Raw genomic sequence first — 18,474 nt, 5'->3', positions numbered from 1 at the left:
ATGCCAAATTCCAGAGGGTTTGGCTTGCTCTGGATTCCTGAGCATGAAGGCCGGAGCGGAGCTGCCCGTGCCGAGCGGGGATTGGGAGGCAAAGTTCAGGATGGAGTGAAAGGGGCAGGGCAGGCTGGGGCAGCCCCTGGCGGGATCAGAACAATGCTCCCCGTTTTCCTCCTTGCCCCCGCTGTTCCTGCAGCAGAAGGGGACACGCTGACCCAGCCCCGGGGCAGCTGGTGCTGCCCGACCCAGCCAGAGCTGTCCCAATCTCTGCTGGACGTGGTCACCTTGGAGTGCCCGGGCACGGCTCCAAATCTCAGCCCAACACCCCCGAGCAGTGCAGCTCCGGGAGGAAAAACGGTGTTGGGGCAGGTGCTGGGCTGCTGGATAACTCTGGGCGAGGATGTGCTGGAATTCCCTGCCTCAGAGAGGGAAGGAGGAAGAATTTTGGGGATTTTTTTGTTCCTTGGGAGGTGAATGCACAAGCAGCAGCGACAGAGCCCCTTTTCCAAATGTGGGATCTGAGGGACAGCGCAGAGGGGGAGCAGAGCCATCAACCACCGCCACAGCCACCAAGGGCAGCAGGTAGAAATATCCTGGAGCTGCTGGCATGAGGAAAACAAGGAACTCATCTCCCCATCCATCCCTGACTGAGAGGAGCAGGGAGAGAGAGGGGGGAACCAACCCAGGCCCTGCAGCTCTGCCCCACAGCCACAGGTCCCTGTCAGCCCCATTTCCTCAGATCACCTCTGCTCTGGCTCCAGGGTCCTTCTCTCCTGCATTTCCCTTCTCTCCAGCTGTCACCAGGGTTAAAAACCCCTCCTGGGCCAGGTAAAGGTGACACAAATCTCCATTTCCTCCTGAGCCCCTGCAGTCCCTCAGCCGTGGGTGGCCTCCCCTACAATTCAGATTTTGTTTTGTCTAAGCAGCTGAAAGCTGAAAGCTGGAAAAAGTACAGCAAAAGTGGGAGAATGTGCTGGGCCCAGGGCTGCAGACACAGCAGAACGCGCTGCCCCCACCTGCGGGGCTTCCAGAGGCTCTGGGCTTGCTGAGGAAGCAGATTTGGGTCATTGCTGGGGCCCAGGGAGCCCTGCCCGGGGTCAGCAGTGCCTGCGGGGCTGTGGGGAGAGGGGATCGGGGAGGAACAGAACCCCTCACTCAGGAATGAACAGAACCCCTCACTCAGAAATGAACAGATCTGACTCAGAAATGAACAGATCCCCTCACTCAGAAATGAACAGAACCCCTCACTCAGAAATGACCAAATCTCACTCAGAAATGAACAGATCCCCTCACTCAGAAATGAACAGATCCCTTCACTCAGAAATGAACAGAACCCCTCACTCAGAAATGACCAAATCTCACTCGGGAATGAACAGATCCCCTCACTCAGAAATGAACAGATCTGACTCAGAAATGAACAGAACCCCTCACTCAGAAATGAACAGATCCCCTCACATGAGGGGCACAAATCCCATCAGAGGGGCACAGATCTCACTCAGAAATGAACAGATCTCACTCAAGGGCACAGATCTGACTCAGAAATGACCAAATCTGACTCAGAAATGACCAAATCTCACTCAGAAATGAACAGAACCCCTCACTCAGAAATGAACAGATCCCCTCACTCAGGAATGAACAGAACCCCTCACTCAGAAATGAACAGAACCCCTCACTCAGAAATGAACAGATCCCCTCACTCAGGAATGAACAGATCCCCTCACTCAGAAATGAACAGATCTCCTCACTCAGAAATGAACAGATCCCCTCACATGAGGGGCACAAATCCCATCAGAGGGGCACAGATCTCACTCAAGGGCACAGATCTGACTCAGAAATGACCAAATCTCACTCAGGAATGAACAGATCTGACTCAGGAATGAACAGATCTCCTCCCTCACTCAGGGATGAACAGATCTCACTCAGGGATGAACAGATCTCCTCCCTCACTCAGGGATGAACAGATCTCACTCAGGGATGAACAGATCTCACTCAGAAATGAACAGATCTCACTCAGAAATGAACAGATCTCACTCAGGGATGAACAGATCTCACTCAGGGATGAACAGATCTCACTCAGGAATGAACAGGTCCCCTCACTCAGGAGCACAGATCTGACTCAGGAATGAACAGATCTCACTCAGGAATGAACAGATCTCCTCCCTCACTCAGGGATGAACAGATCTCACTCAGGAATGAACAGATCTCCTCCCTCACTCAGGGATGAACAGATCTCACTCAGGGATGAACAGATCTCACTCAGGGATGAACAGATCTCACTCAGGAATGAACAGATCTCCCTCACTCAGGGATGAACAGATCTCACTCAGGAATGAACAGATCTCCCTCACTCAGGGATGAACAGATCTGACTCAGGGATGAACAGATCTCCCTCACTCAGGGATGAACAGATCCCTTCACTCACTCAGGAATGAACAGATCTCACTCAGGAATGAACAGATCTCCCTCACTCAGGAATGAACAGATGCCCTCGCTCAGGGGCACAGCTGTCCCTCACTCAGGGAAGGCCCCAGCTGGCTGTTGCTGTGCCCTGGGCAGGCTCAGGGCTCAGGGCTCTGCCTGCTCCCCGTGTCCCACGCAGCTTTTAGGGCCGGAATGTTCTGGCAGTGCCCAGCCCTGCAGGTCCTGCCACGGGATCTGTGCTGGGAGCTCCGGGCTCCTCATCCCCGTTCCTGACAGGAGGATCCTGGAGCAGCCCTGGCCCTTCACCCCTGAAGTGCCTGGTGATTTGTGAGGCCTCCAAACGCTGCCAGTTCCGCCTTGGGCACAGCCTGGACCTGGCACCTTTGGGACAATTTCTCCTTCCCCAAAAGGGCAGAGCCCTCGGAGCTGCTCAAGGGTCCTGGGAAGGGAAACTGAGGCACAGGCGGTGCTGGCAGCCCCAGCTGTGCAGCCCCAGCTGTGCAGCCCCAGCTGTGCAGCCCAGCCAGGCTCCAGGTTTATCCTCAGATCTGCTCAGGATGCCCTGGAGCAGTGGGAGAGGCAGCAGAAGGGGAACAAAGGGATTTTCCTGCTGGGTGCTGCCACAGGAAGGCCTGGGAGCCACCACTGCCGAGGCTTTGAGGCCGTGTCAGTGCAGAGCAGAAGCTCCAGCAGAGGAAACTCCTGTTCCCTTTCCCGGTGTAGAAGCACAGTTCAAGATTAATTGCCTCCAGGCAGCAGAGCTCACACCCAGCAGCATCTCCTGGCGCTGGGGAGCACTGGCAGCTCCATCTGGGCTGGTTCCTTCTCCTTGGGCTCCTGGAGAACACAACTGCACCATCAGACCCTGCACAAAAAACACCGAAAAATTAAATTCCCCTTTGGCTAGCCTTGGCTAAAAAATTCCCTTTGGCTTTGTGGATTTTTTTTTTTTGCCTTTTCAAGTTAAGCACAGAACAGATTCCTCACAGGGAAGTTCTAAAGTCCGTGCTGGAGCAATCATTAAATGAAAACTTGGCCCTGAGGGTCTCTGCCCATCTCCCAGCCTGACCTGGGAGGTGATTCCTGCTCTTTTCCACCTTGTTCCTGCTCCCCGGCCCTCTTTCTCCCAGGACATTTTCTGCTGGATCCCCTCAGGTACAAACATCACAAAGGTGAGGAAACTCTTCCCCATCTGCTCTCCCCGAGCTCCAGGGCAGGGATTATCCTGGGTTTGGGCCTTGCCTCACCTGGGGGATGATTCCAGGAGGCTCCAGGGCAGGGATTGTCCCAGGTTTGGGTCCTGTCCCACCTGGGGGATGATTCCAGGAGGCTCCAGGGCAGGGATTGTCCCAGGTTTGGGTCCTGTCCCACCTGGGGGATGATTCCAGGGGGCTCCAGGGCAGGGATTGTCCCGGGTTTGGGTCCTGCTCCAGGGCAGGGATTGTCCCAGGTTTGGGCCCTGTCCCACCTGGGGCAGCTGCAGCAGGGCCAGGTGCCCATTCCAGCACCCAGCAGACCCCGGGTGCCCCAGAGGCTGCCCCAGGTGCTCTCAGCTGCTGACAAATCCAGTCAGAGTCACACCTCAGGCTCTGGGGGTGGCAGGGTCGATCCCTCTCTTTGCCAGGACTCTTCCCAGCCACCCCAGCCCCACCGAGCCCAACCCTCAGCACAAAAAAAAACCAAGGACCCAGGGTGCCAGCCTTGGGACTGTGACATTTATTGAGGGCTGGTTACACAACCCCACCCTCCTCACAGCTCCCCTTCCCTCAGCAGGGATGGCACAGGGGATTCCTGCCCCTGGAGCAGCAAGGGGCTGGCACAGGAGCCCGTGGGGCAGGACAGGGACAGCTCAGGGGCAAGGAGGGGAGATGCCCAGCCCCAGAGGGGCTTCCTGCAGAGCCAGAGCGAATCTGTGCTCCTCAGAGCCCCTGCCCTGCCCTGAGCTGTCTCGGGTGACACCTGAAGGTCTGGCACGGCTGAGGGCCCTGAGCATCCCTGGCCCAGCCAGCCTGAAGGCACTGAGGCAGCTCTGAGCCCTGATGGATGCAGCACCCGTGGCCAGGGACTCACCTGGGCTCCATCCCAGCAAAACTCTGCTCCTGCTGCTCCACCTGCCTGCAAAGGGCCAATCCCCAAATCTCACTTTCTGAATCCCCAAATTTTCCTGAACTCCCAAACTCAGAGTCCCTGAGTGAGGGGAGGGCAGTGCAGGGGAGGAACCGCAGGCCTGACGTCGCGAGCGTTCACTTTTATTTGATTACCCATCCAAAAAAAAAAAAAAAACAACAAACCACCCCAAAAATAAATCCCTCCAATTTCCAAATTTCCGTTTCCTCCGCGAGGAAATTGCAATGATTTCTTTGTGTGTTTCTGGTGTTTCCCCAGAGGGCAGGGGCTCACTGGGGCAGCTGCAGCAGCACGGACTGGCCCGAGGGCAGGTAGGTGATGTTGCGCGAGCGCGAGAGCTGGTACGCGATGTCCTCGGCCGCCTCCAGCTTGCGCAGCTCGATCAGCCCGTCCCCCGCCGTGGCCAGAGAGTTGGCAATCAGCTCTGCAGCCTTGGAGTCGCCCTCTGCAGAGATCACAGCTGCCTTCTTCTGCTGCTCGGCCTGCGGGGACAGCGGGGAAATGGGAATGCACGGATGGACAGACAGATGGACAGAGCGGCGCTGCCCCGCGGGGCTTCCCCAGCCACGGCAGGTGAAAGGGCTTTGCTTTAGGGTGGCGCTCTTTAAACTGGGTTGATGAACAGTGGGATACAGAATAACCAGTTTGCCCACTGTGGGAAAAGGAAAAAAGGCAATTTCGAGCTGAATTCTGGTGGTTTTCAGGCTCTGTCCTACCCGGAGATCCCCGCTGGCAGTTCCCAAAGCCAGAGCCTGCAGTCAGCTGAAATCTGAGCTGACACAAGAGATGATGACCCCACTGTGCTGCTGGACACTCCAGAGATGATCCAGAGTGTGTCACAGAAACCTTTTATGGAAAATCCTAAAAAAGGATTTTTCATAAGAGATTTCTGTGACACAAAATCCTTTCCTTAGGATTTTTCATAAAAGATCTCTGTGACACAAAATCTTTCCTTAGGATTTTTCCTCCCAAGAAGCCGAGAGGCCTCAGGAACAAAATGCAAACAATGGTTATCTGCTGCTGTGGAATGCAACAGGTGCATCTGGGATTGGGCTCATGTGGTTGTTTCTAATTAATGGCCAATCAAAGTGAGCTGGCTCAGACAGAGAGCCACAAGCCCTTGTTATTCATTCTTTCCTGTTCTATTCTTAGCCAGCCTTCTGTAGAAGTCCTATTCTTTTAGTATAGTTTTAATATAATATATATCATAAAATAATAAATCAGCCTTCTGAAACATGGAGTCAGATCCTCCTCTCTTCCCTCATCCTGGGATGAGCCAGGAGCAAACAGCGAGCACGGCTGCATTCAGCGCTGTGGGGTGGAAGGAGGAGCCTCCCTTCTCCAGCTGGGTTTGGGTTGGATTTTGGGGAAAAAACCATTCCTGATCAGCACTGCAGGGAGGCTGGGACAGGATATTCCAGGAAAAACCCCTGGGGAGAGGCGGGGATGGCAGAGGTGATCCCCAGTCTCCTGAAGGAGCAGGTACCTTCTCCACGATGAACCTGGCCCGCTCCGCCTCCTGCTGCGCCACCTGCTTCATCTCCACCGCCTCCGTGAACTCCTTGCCAAAGGTCAGGTGGGTCTGGGGACACAAACCAAACCAGGTCACCCACAGGGACCCCGGGATGGGCACAGAAACCGGGATCCCTGGAAGGAAATCCCACCGGGACCCCACACCCAGCCAGGGCAAAGCTCCAGAAACAAAGTGTCCAAACTCCCCTTTGGCAGAAACAAAGTCACCCTCTGCAGAGGCTTCCTGTGCTCCCAGCAGGATCAATTCTATTTCTGAAGGGAGCTGGGAGGGCAGAGCTCCCTCCCTGGATAGCTCAGCACAGGAACCAGTGGGAATTTCCTGCTGTCCCAGTGGGGATTTTCCCTCCTGGTGCTTCCAGGGCTGCCTGTGGAGCTGCTCCCAATCCCAAAGCACCCGCAGCCCAACCAATTCCCCCTCAGCAGCTCCTGGGGGGCTACAAAACCCCTGCACAGGGAGGGCTGAGGCCACCAAGGGCTGCCCAAGGTCACGGGGACAACAGCAGAGCCGTGACCATGACGTCCCTGCAAACACGGCCACACGAGCCCAAGCGTCCAACCCTGGCCACCCGGGGATCCCCTCCTGTCCCAGGGGTCCCCTCCTGTCCCCGGGGCCCTGCAGGGCTCACCAGGGACACGTCGTCCAGGATGAGGCCGAAGGTGGCCGCGCGCTCGGTGAGGTCCTCGCTGACCTGCCGGGACACCAGCTCCCGCTGCGTGATCAGCTCACCCGCGTCAAAGCGCGCCTGGAACGGGACAGGAACGGCTGGGAATGGGGTGGAAATGCTGGGAACGGGACGGGAACGGCTGGGAACGGGACGGGAACGGCTGGGAACGGGGTGGAAATGCTGGGAACGGGTTGGGAACTGCTGGGAATGGGGTGGAAATGCTGGGAACGGGATGGCAACGGCTGGGAATGGGATGGGAATGGCTGGGAATGGGGTGGGAATGGGATGGACACTGCTGGGAATGGGATGGAACAGGATGGACAATGCTGAGAATGGGATAGACACCGCTGGGAATGGCTGGAGCAGGATGGACACCACTGGGAACAGGATGGAATGGGATGGACACCACTGGGAATGGGATGGACACTGTTGGGAATGGCTGGAACAGGATGGACACCTCTGGGAACGCAACGGACGCCGCTGGGAACACGCAGGAGCTGGACACAGCCCTAGGCCGCACCAGTGAGGACAGCAGCAGGAATTCCCCCATGGAAAGGGTCTCCCAGGGAGGTCTGGAGGCCCTGTCCAAGGCCAGGCCGGATGGGGCTGGGAGCCCACGGCAGGGCTGGGTCTGGACGAGCTCCCAGCCGCCTCCCACCCAATCCAGGCTGGAACTCCGCGATTCCAGGGCGCCGCGCGTTCCCCGCCCCGCGCCAGGAGAGCCCAGGGCGCGCTCACCACCACGGACTTGAGGATCTCGGTGGTGATGGAGGGCAGCACGCGCTCGTCGTAGTCCTCGCCGATGCTGGTGAAGATGCGCGGCAGCTGCGCCGTCACGGGCCGGAACAGGATCCGCAGCGTGATGTTCACGTTCTGCAGGTCTGCAGCAGCAGCAGCCGCCCGTCAGGGAGCTGCAGGAGCAGGGAATGCTCCCCAGAAAAACCCCCCACCAAAAATGAGCTGGGCTCGCTGCCCTGCTCCCCTCCGGGGTCCTGCTCTGCGCTGCTGTAGGGGAGAATCCCAACCTTACCCGTGTCACCTGCCCCAGGTGAGCTCCAGAGGTCCCTCCCAGCCCCACTGGTGTCACCTGCCCCAGGTGAGCTCCAGAGGTCAGGATTCAGTGATTCACAGCACCAAAGGAAGATCAAACCATTCCTGTGTCACCCTGGGACATGTGGGATCTCCAGAGCCAAGGAACATTTGGGACTGGAGGGTCTCCAGAGATCCCTTCCAGCCCCAAATATCTGGGACCAAAGGAAGAGCTCTTTAACCTTTATGTCCTTTATAAAAACCTCAAACCATTCCCCTGTCACACCGGGACGTGTGGGATCACCACAGTCAGGGACGGTTGGGCAGGAGGATCTCCAGAGGTCCCAAATATTTGGGACCAAAGAGTTCCTCAAGCTGTTCTTTATTTAAGAGACCAAACCACTGCTGATGGAAGGGACCTCTGGCCATCAGCCAGCCAAGGCAGGGCCACCTGCAGCAAGTGACACAGGTGGGGCTGCCACCTCTGAGGGACACTCCAGGCCCTTCCTGCTCACCCTTACCTCACCCTGAGGTGGACCTTGCTCAGTTTCTGGCCCCTGCTCCACGGCCTGGCCCTTAGGACCACAACTGCAGGTGCAGAAGGATAAACCCCAAACCCCTGGAGCCCCCAGACCCACCTTTGCTGCCGGTGATGACGGGCACGTTGCGGGGCCGCGAGCGGCAGTCGAAGATGATGGGTTTCTGCACCCAGGGGATCAGGAAATGGGTGCCCTCGCCCACCACCACGTCCTGCACCCCCCGGAAGCGGTCGAAGATCACAGCTCTGTGCCCTGCGTCCACTGCAGGGGGGAAAGAAACAGCACTCAGGGCTGCTGTGCTGCTGCCACGGGGGTTGGAGACTTCATTAACAGCATAGCTTAATTAACAACAGTGTTTGGAGCAAGAGGAGCTGCAGGACCCCCAGTCTGCTCCTCACAGGGCCCCCCAGTCTGCTCCTCCCAAGCAGCTCCGTGATTTTTGGAGGAAGGAGTGCACTGCAGGCCCTCAGTCTGTTCTTACCGGGCAATAAAAGCACTGAGAAGTCAGGGTTTGGACAGAAACACAAAATGAAGCGACCAGGGCTGTCCCACTCACCGTTGTAAAGAGCAGAATTGACGACTCCCCCCGCCACAGCCAAGCCCAGGCCGAGCTTCCCGATGCTCTCGAATACCTTGGCAGCCATCTCAGCGCTCCAGCCCCCGCTCCAGAGCCCTCCTGCAAACCCCCAGACCCTCAAACCTCACTGCGACCCCTGCCCAGAGCCCCAGACCACAAAACCGCACCGGGCAGCGACCCCTGCCCAGGGCCCCGAACCACACCGGGGGCTCCTTCTGCCCCACAGACACCTCGGCCCCGGGGTCTCCCTCCCGTGACCGTCCCGGGGCTCGGACCCTGCGGCCTCGGACCCCTCCAAGGCCTTCCCCCGCTCTCCCCTGCCCCCACGCCCCCCGGGCCTCCCCCTTCCCGCTCCCTCCTAGGCCGCTCGCCCCCAGCACGGGCACCCAGGGGCCAAGGCCCCGCTGTGTCCACCCTGCCCGCCCGCCTCAGGCCGCGGCTCAGCTCGGGTCCCCCGGTTTCCCTCGGTTTTCCCGGTTTCCCGGACCCACCGCCACCCTCCCTCCCGCCGCTCCCGCCGCGCCGCTGACCTCCACATGAATCCGCGACCGCCCCCCCCCCCAGCGCGCCTGCGCCCCGCGCCAAGACGCGCGCTCCTCATTGGCCCGCGCCTCCCGGGGCTCTCTGGGATATGTAGTTCCCCGCGCCCGTGCCCTCTGCCGGCCCGCCTATAGGTTCCGGTGTGCCCCGCGGCGCCCCGCTGGCTGAGCAAGGCCGCGCGCTATTGGCTGGGGCGGCGGCCTGCGCGCACGGGCTCTTGGGAGATGTAGTCCTGTTGGGGGAAGGCACCGGGGTGGGGGGGGGGGCGTGCGGGGACAAGGGACATGCGGGGGACACGGGACATGCGGGGGACACGGGCACCATTCTGGGGCAGCGCTGCCCGCTCCCAGAATGCCAGGATAGGCTGGGACCTCTGAAGGTCACACAGTCCAACCCCCTGGCCAGGCAGCGTCACCTGGAGCAGGTGACACGGGTGGGGTTGGAATGTCCGAGGGACACCTCAGACCCGTCCCGGCCACCCTCCATGGACAGATCTTTCTCCTGCCGAAGTGGGAGTCGTGGTTAATTTCTGGCCATTGCTCCTCGTCCTGAGGAGCAGAGTCTGACACCTCCTGGAGCTATTTCCGTGCATTGGTGGGATCCCTTCTCTGAAATGAGAGATTCCCATGGATATCTGAGCTATTTCCGTGCATTGGTGGGATCCCTTCTCCGAAATGAGAGATTTCCATGGATATCTGAGCTATTTCCGTGCATTGGTGGGATCCCTTCTCCGAAATGAGAGCTTTCCATGGATATCTGAGCTATTGCCGTCCATTGGTGGGATCCCTTCTCCGAAATGAGAGATTTCCATGGATATCTGAGCTATTTCCGTGCATTGATGGGATGGATCCCTTCTCCAAAATGAGAGATTTCCATGGATATCTGAGCTATTTCCGTGCATTGGTGGGATCCCTTCTCCGAAATGAGAGATTTCCATGGATATCTGAGCTATTTCCATGCATTGGTGGGAATCTCTCCAGTGACAGATTTCCATAGATATCTGAGACATTTCCATGGATATTTGAGATTATTTCCATGCATTGACGGGATCCCCTCTCCCGTGACAGATTCCCATGGATATTTCAGATATTTCCACAGGAATGTGGGATATTTCCACTCTCAGCCTTCCCTCCTCCAGTCTCACCAGGCCCAGCTCCCTCTCTCTCCTCACCCGAGCCTCTCGAGACCCCAAATCATTTTCGTGCCCTCCCTCGAGCCCTCTCCAGCAGCTCCTGGTCCTTCCTGAGCCGTGGACACCGGGATTTGATGTTCCCCCTGTCCCTGGAGCCGCGATTCCCCAGCGGAGCGCGGGGACATTCCCGGCCCTGTCCCCTCCTGTCCCCTCCCGTCCCCGGAGCCGCTAGAGGGAAGCAGCGCTCTCCCTTTGGCTCCGGGAATCCCGAAAAACGGGGAAAAAAGGGAAAAAAACCCACCCCAGCCCCGCGCCCGCGGCGGGTTCCGCTGCCAGGTGACCCCGTTGGATGCAGGATCCAACAGGGAAAATCCCATTAAACCTGGGATTCATGGATCGGGGTTGGCACCCCCTGAGCTCTGCTCCTCACTCGCTCGTGCTGGGTTCATGTAGCCCATTCCCATTCCTATTCCATTTCCATTCCCAATCCCGCTCCTGTTCCCATGTGGGGTGAGCTCTCCCCATTCCCGTTCCCATTCCCATTCCCATTCCATTGCCATTCCCGCTCCCGTTCCCATGCAGGATGAGCTCTCCCCATTCCCATTCCCATTCTCATCCCCATTCCCATTCCCATTCCATTCCCTTTCCCGTTCCCATTCCCATTCCCATTCCCATTCCATTGCCATTCCCGCTCCCGTTCCCATGCAGGATGAGCTCTCCCCATTCCCATTCCCATTCTCATCCCCATTCCCATTCCCATTCCATTCCCTTTCCCGTTCCCATTCCCATTCCCATTCCCATTCCATTGCCATTCCCGCTCCCGTTCCCATGCAGGATGAGCTCTCCCCATTCCCATTCCCTTTCCCATTCCCATTCCATTCCCATTCCCATTTCTGTTTCCGTTCCCATTCCCATTCCCATTCCATTGCCATTCCCGCTCCCGTTCCCATGCAGGATGAGCTCTCCCCATTCCTGTTCCTGTTCCCATTCCCATTTCCAGTTCCCATTCCCATCCCTTTTCCCATTCCCGTTCCCAATCCCAATCCCATCCCCAATTCCCATCCCCATTCCTCATTTCCTGTTCCCATTCCCATCCCCTTTCCCTTTCCCATTCCCATCCCCATTCCCATCCCATTCCCATTCCCATTCCCATTCCCGCTCGGGACGAGCTCTCCCCATTCCCATTCGGGACCGATTCGAGGCCGCAGCTGCTCCCGGGCCAGAGTTTGGGGTGGGGGCTGTGGGAGCAGGGAGGGCCCTTGGTGGGGGACCCCGCACTCGGGGGGCGGTGACACGGGCGACCCCAAAACTGAGCCCTTTCTTGGGGTGTGGCTGTGGGCTTGCACCCCAAAATTGAGCTGGGAGCTCGTTCTTGGGGGTGACTGTGGGGTCGCACCCCAAAATTGAGCTGGGACCCCGTTATTTGGGGGTGCCAGCAGAACCGCACCCCAAACCAGCACAGGAACCCTGTTATTTGGGGGTGCCAGCAGAACCGCACCCCAAACCAGCACAGGAACCCCGTTATTTGGGGGTGCCAGCAGAACCGCACCCCAAACCAGCACAAGAACCCCGTTACTGGGGGATACCAGCAGAACCGGACCCCAAACCAGCACAGGAACCCCGTTATTTGGGGGTGCCAGCAGAACCGCATCCCCGGGCCCCTCCCCGAGCCCCCCGAGCCCGCGGTCCCGTTTTTGGGGGACATTTCCTGGCGGGCAGCGCGGGCGGCTCAAGAAGGGCTCATTGTGCCCCCCGGGCTGGGAACGAACGGGAACAAAGCGCGTCCTCTTCTCCTCCCCCCGCCGCTCCCGAGCTCCGCGGCACGAACGCGCCGAGCCCGGGGGGACCCGCGGGGCCTCCGGGGGGTGCCAGGACTGGGGGGGTTCCACCCCAAAGCCGGTGTGGGCCTGGTCCCAGTCCCACCCACCCCAGCCTTCGGGGGTCCTGGCATCCCCGGGGGTCCCAGCCCAGTCCAGAGGGATCCCGGCCCTTCCCAGGGGTCCTAACCCGGCTCTTCCTGGGGATCCCAGCCCTTCCTGGGGGTCCCAACCCAACCTGGGGGTCCCACCCCATCCTTCGGGGGGTCCCAGCCCTGCCCGGGGATCCCAACCCAGCCTTTCCCGGGGGTCCCAGCCCTTCCTGGGGGTCCCAACCCAGCCCCGCCCCCGGCACAAACCCGAATTAGGCTCAATAAGCGTTTAAATTCAATTAGTGAAACTGCATTAAAAGCCCTGCGAGGACACGGCTCGGAGTGGAAACGGCCTTAATGTGATTTCGGCCGAGTTCCCTGCCGCGATTTGCAAGTCAGAGAAATCGAATTAGGGCTGTTTGCATTCTGAACTCTGTCCGCACGGCCCCGCAGTGCAGCTTAATTCATTAATGGCTTCAAAGCCAGCCTGCCTTCCGCTCAGACAGCCCCGTCCGCCAAAACCCCCCCCCGGGGGCACCGGGACGCCCGGGCAGCCCCGGTTTGGGGATCGCGGAGGGTTTGGGGAGCGGCGGGATTGTCCCGGAGCGCACAGGGACTGACCCTGACCCGGTGCGGCCCCGGTTTGGGGATCGCGGAGGGTTTGGAGATTGTCCTGGAGCGCACAGGGAATGACCCTGACCCGGTGCGGCCCGAGCTGAGCCCCCCGGGCGGGGCTGGGCCGTGCCCGCAGAGCCGCGGGAGGAGCGGGACCATCCCGTCCCGTCCGGTCCCGTCCCGTCCCGTCCGGTCCCGTCCCGTCCTGTCCCGTCCGGTCCCGTCCCGTCCCGTCCCGTCCCGTCCCGTCCCGTCCCGTCCTGTCCCGTCCCGTCCCGTCCCGTCCCGTCCCGCACCGCCAGCCCAGGCGCCCCGCGGCTCCCCGGGGCTTCTCGCCTCTCCCCGGTGCCGTAACCGGGTTCACTCCTCCAGCTGGAACCGGCCGCGTTATCCGGAAAAGCTCCCGGAGTGGGAATTGTCAGCTCCAAGGAAATTGGGGCCGGGTCAGGGAAAAGCGCAGCCCCAAAACCCGAATCCCCCCAACCCCCGCATTGCCCCCAAACCCCGCATCCCCCCCAAACCCCGCATCCCCCCAGACCCCTCATTTCCCGCCCCCCGCATCCCCCCAAACCCCGCATTGCCCCCCAAACCCCGCATTGCCCCCCAAACCCCGCAACCCCCCAAACCCCACAACCCCCCCAAACCCCGCATCCTCCCCGGTTCCCACATTTCCCCACCCTCCTCTTCCTCGGGCTCAGGGAATTTGCGGGGCGAAGGGCTCTGGGCACCAAGAGGCGCTCCCGGCCGGTTGGGGACATTCCCGGGGCGCGGGGACAGCGCGGGAGCCGCCGGTGCCACCCCCGCGCCACCCCCGTGCCACCCCCGTGCCACCCCCGCGCAGGTAACGCGGCGTCCCCAGCAAGGGCTGCAATTAAAAGGGAGTTAATGAACTTAATGAATGCTGACCCGATCCCCGCATGAGCGCCCGAACCTCGGACCCGGCCCCGGCCGCCGCTCTGGGCTTGCGCAACTTTGAATTTCCTCCCGAGTTGGGCTCGGGTTTAATGCCGCGTTTAATGTCCTGGAGGGGAGACAAAGTGGGGACAGGGGCTGGAAAACCCGGCCCGGACGGGGCCGAGCCGCAAAATCCCTCAAAATCCCTCAAAATCGCTCAAAATCCCCCAAATCCCCCCATTCCTTCCCGTTATGGGACCAATCCTGTACCCCCCCCCCGAGGGTCCAATCCTGCACCCCCCAAGGGTCCAATCCTGACCAGGAAGGGTCCAATCCTGACCCGGGTGGGTCCAATCCTGCACCCCCCAAGGGTCCAATCCTGACCAGGGTGGGTCCAATCCTGACCCGGGTGGGTCCAATCCTGCACCCCGGGAGGGTCCAATCCTGACCAGGGTGGGTCCAATCCTGCACCCCGGGAGGGTCCAATCCTGACCAGGGAGGGTCCAATCCTGCACCTCAGGGAGGGTCCAATCCTGACCAGGGAGGGTCCGATCCTGCACCCCGGGAGGGTCCAATCCTGACCAGGGAGGGTCCAATCCTGCCCCCCCCCCCAGGGTCCAATCCTGACCCGACCCCCCCCCCCCCCCCCCCCCAAGGGTCAAATCCTGACCCCTCGAGTACAATCTTGACCCCCCAGGGTCCAATCCTGCCCTCCCCGCCGGACAAAGCCCCCTCAGTGCGGCCTCTCCCGCTGCCCGCGGGGCCGGAGCCGCTTCCGCCGCCCCCGGCGCCGCCGGTGCCGTCCCGGTGCTGCCGTTTCCAGGGGCACTGCCCGGGGTCAGCGAGGCCTCTGGGGTGTCCCAGCGCTCCCGCAGCGCCCTCTGGGGCGCAGGATCCGCCCGGAGCGTCCCGGGGCCCGCGGGAATCCCTGGAAACGCCTCCCGCCCGTTTTCCTGTGTCTCGCAGCGGGGAACAATCCGGAGCTTTGTGGAGCCGGAGCCGGCCCGGGGTCAGGGAGCCCCCGCTGCCTCCTGGGCCTCGGGCAGGGCCCCGGGGGCACGGGGGGGACAGCGCGGGGCCCTCGGCTGGGAATGAGGGCAGGGGCGGGCAGGGGGGGACCGGGGGGGTCACATATAATGGGGGGTTACAGATATCGGGGGGTTACAGATAACGGGGTCACAGGTATTGGGGGGTTACAGATATCGGGGTCACAGATAAGGGGGTAACAGATAACGGGGTCACAGATGTCGGGGGTCACAGATAACAGGGGTTACAGATAACGGGGTCACAGATAACGGGGTTCACAGATAACGGGGTAGCAGATAATGGGGGGTTACAGATAATGGGGAGTCACAGATAAGGGGGATCACAGATAATGGGGTCACAGATGTCGGGGGTCACAGATAACGGGGGTTACAGATAACGGGGGTCACAGATATCGGGGGCTCACAGATATGGGGGCCATAGATAACGGGGGGGGTCACAGACATTGAGGGTCACAGATGTCAATCAGGCGGTCACAGACACTGGGAGGAGCACAGATAACGGGGCATTACAGATAACGGGGGTCACAGATATGGGGGTCACAGAAAACGGGGGGTCACAGAAAACGGGGGGTCACAGATATGGGGGTCACAGATATGGGGGTCACAGATAACGGGGGTCACAGATATGGGGGTCACAGATATGGGGGTCACAGATATGGGGGTCACAAATATCGGGGTCACAGATACGGGGGTCATTCCTGGGGCTCTCGCACCCCCTGTTTCCCCCCCAGCACAGCCTCCTCCTTCAGCGGCGGGGCCGGGCGGCCCGCGGGGGGGTTCTGGGGCCCAGGGGGCTTTGCCAGCCCCAGCCCTGTCTGAGCCCCCCCGGCGCTTCCATTTCTCGGCTGCCAGGCCGGGCCCTTTCCGTGCCAAATGCGCCCGCAGCGCTCCCCAGGCGTCACTTCCCGCATGGCTCCGTCCCAGCGCTGCCATTCCCCGGCACCGGGAGGCTCCCGGGCGGGACCGCTCCGGTTCCGGGGCGCGTTAATTGTGCGCCATTGATCCCCCAAATTCCCCGCTGACTCCCATTAGGGCTGGGAGGGGGCGGGATGGATCCAGCCGCGCTCGGAGAATCGAGGGGGGAAAAGGTGAAAAAGGCACTTTTGGGGTGCAGGAAGGGGCCCCCCCTTTTGGTTTGTGCCACCCGAAAGCTGCCCTGGGCTGCGGGAAAACCCTCGGGAAAGCCGCCGGTCACCTGGAGGGGATCGAGCCCCGCACACCTGAACTGTCCCTGCGGAAAAGCAGCCCCCGGCATTTTTTAATGATTTTTGGAAGGAGCTGCGGGGGCGCGGGGCATTCCCAGCCCTTGGAGCGGCTCCCGGGGCCAGCACCGAGCGCGGGCTTTGCCCGGGAGGCAAAAAATCCATTTTGAGCCCCATTGGGAAATCCTGGCTCAGGGATGTGGGGGAGCCCCCGCGCTGCCCCCAGAGCCCCGGGCGGGGATGGAGCCGCCGCTGCTGCACCAGGAATTGTCCCTGGCAGCTCCCGGTCTGATTGGAAGGAGCCCGGAGCAGCTGGGTTGGTAATGACGATTGATAAACGATTGATAATGATTGATAAAATCAGCTCCGGCTCCTGCCCGGCACACAGAACCTCCCCAGGGAGGGTGGGCGCCCCAAATCCGGGCTGATCTCCCTGGACGAGCCCACCCAGCTCCTTCCCGGCCCCCTCCCCTCATCCCCGGCTGCTGAGGGGGATCCGAGCCCCCGGAGCACCCCCGAGGAGCTGGAACCGGGGAAATTCCAGCCCAGATTTCCAGGAAGGCTCCGGGTTTCTCCCGAGCAGCAGAGCAGCGGTGGATGGACGAGCAGGGAGGGTGAATGGGGCCGGTGAAGGAGCCGCTCCGATCTGGGTCAGCCGGGCAGGGCTGGCCCGGAGCATCCCCGGAGCATCCCCGGAGCATCCCCGGAGCATCCCCGGCCCCGGGAGAGCGAGGCGCGGTCCCGGCACGGCTGCGGAGCAGTTTGCAGATGGGCAGGGAAGGGAGACAGCCAGCGCTGCCGCTCGGGGCCATAAATTACCCTGCAGGTTTCCTAATGGGACCCTGATTTATCTCCTGCCTCTGTCTGGACTAATTGAGTTCATTCCGCTCGGTGATTCATGCCGTGGAAATGGGTTCCAGGGAAAATGGGACCTCGAGCGGCTTCAGCAAATCCCCGGCGCTGCCGGCCTGGGAGCTGAAATGCTTTCAGGAGCGGCTTTAGGAGCGGCTTTAGGAGCTGAGGATCCGCCAGGGCAGCGGCCCCGGCCCATCCGTCACTGCCAGGGCGCGGCTCGGGTTTCACCGGGAGGGAGAGACCCCCGGATCCCCCTGGGTTGGAGAGGTCTGGGGGTCACAGCCCCCGGAAGGGACCCCGGGTCTGTCCCTGAACATCCCAGGGGCAGGGGGAGGGAAAACCTGGGAAAGAACAGGGGGAAACAGGGATGGGATGGATGGAGGGATGGATGGATGGATGGATGGATGGATGGATGGATGGATGGATGGATGGATGGATGGATGGATGGATGGATGAATGGATGGATGGATGGATGGATGGATGGATGGATAATGGATGGATGGATGGATGGATGATGGATGGATGGATGGATGGAGGGATGATGGATGGATGGATGGATGATGGATGGATGGATGGATGGAGGGATGATGGATGGATGGATGGATGATGGATGGATGGATGGATGGATGGAGGGATGATGGATGGATGGATGGATGATGGATGGATGGATGGATGGATGGATGGATGGATGATGGATGGATGGATGGAGGGATGATGGATGGATGGAGGGATGATGGATGGATGATGGATGGATGGAGGGATGATGGATGGATGGATGGATGATGGATGGATGGATGGATGGATGGATGATGGATGATGGATGGATGGAGGGATGATGGATGGATGATGGATGGATGATGGATGGATGGATGATGGATGGATGATGGATGGATGATGGATGGATGGATGGATGGATGGATGGATGGATGGATGGATGGATGGATGGATGGATGATGGATGGATGATGGATGGATGATGGATGGATGGATGGATGGATGGATGGATGGATGGATGGATGGATGGATGGATGGATGGATGGATGATGGATCCGTCCATGGAGGTATGGATGGGAGAGCAGTCCACAGGATTGGGATGGAGCTGACAGAGAATTCCATGGGGCTGGCAGAGAATTCCATGGGGCTGGCAGAGAATTCCATGGGGCTGGCAGAGCCCTCCCAGACCAGCACGGGACCTCTCCAGGTCTCCAAACCCCTGTGCACACCTTGAGGGCTGTCAGGGACCCATCTCCCCACAAATCCAGCACTGGGATCCCTCTTTGCATCCCCCGGGCAGTCCCGAGTGCTCCCAGGAGCCTCTCCCCGCTCCCCTGGGCACGTTCCCTGTTGCTGTCACGTCCTGGCCCTCATTAAATCCCTCCTACACGCCAGGATAA

At 60.3% G+C, this 18,474-nt stretch overlaps 1 protein-coding gene and 1 long non-coding RNA gene across 2 annotated transcripts; one reads left to right on the top strand and one right to left on the bottom strand.

Moving 5' to 3' along the window:
* The first annotated feature begins 129 nt into the window (after positions 1 to 129).
* On the top strand, positions 130 to 5,779 carry LOC136567523 (uncharacterized). The gene is made up of 2 exons (XR_010785123.1): positions 130 to 5,118; positions 5,250 to 5,779. It is a non-coding gene; the product is annotated as an uncharacterized lncRNA (long non-coding RNA).
* PHB1 (prohibitin 1) lies at positions 4,684 to 9,434 on the bottom strand. Its single transcript, XM_066567170.1, has 7 exons — positions 9,419 to 9,434; positions 8,868 to 8,987; positions 8,411 to 8,572; positions 7,482 to 7,624; positions 6,705 to 6,821; positions 6,032 to 6,127; positions 4,684 to 5,027 (listed from the first exon to the last, which is right to left on the bottom strand). The coding sequence occupies exons 2-7, from the start codon at positions 8,953 to 8,955 to the stop codon at positions 4,815 to 4,817; spliced, it is 819 nt and encodes a 272-aa protein (XP_066423267.1). The 5' UTR covers positions 8,956 to 8,987; positions 9,419 to 9,434; the 3' UTR covers positions 4,684 to 4,814.
* Between the last annotated feature and the right edge of the window lie 9,040 nt (positions 9,435 to 18,474).

This window comes from Molothrus aeneus, chromosome 28, assembly GCF_037042795.1.
Source record: "Molothrus aeneus isolate 106 chromosome 28, BPBGC_Maene_1.0, whole genome shotgun sequence".
NCBI classification, from domain to species: domain Eukaryota; kingdom Metazoa; phylum Chordata; class Aves; order Passeriformes; family Icteridae; genus Molothrus; species Molothrus aeneus.
Note: the sequence above shows the minus strand (reverse complement) of the source record. Positions and strands in the feature narration are given on the sequence as shown.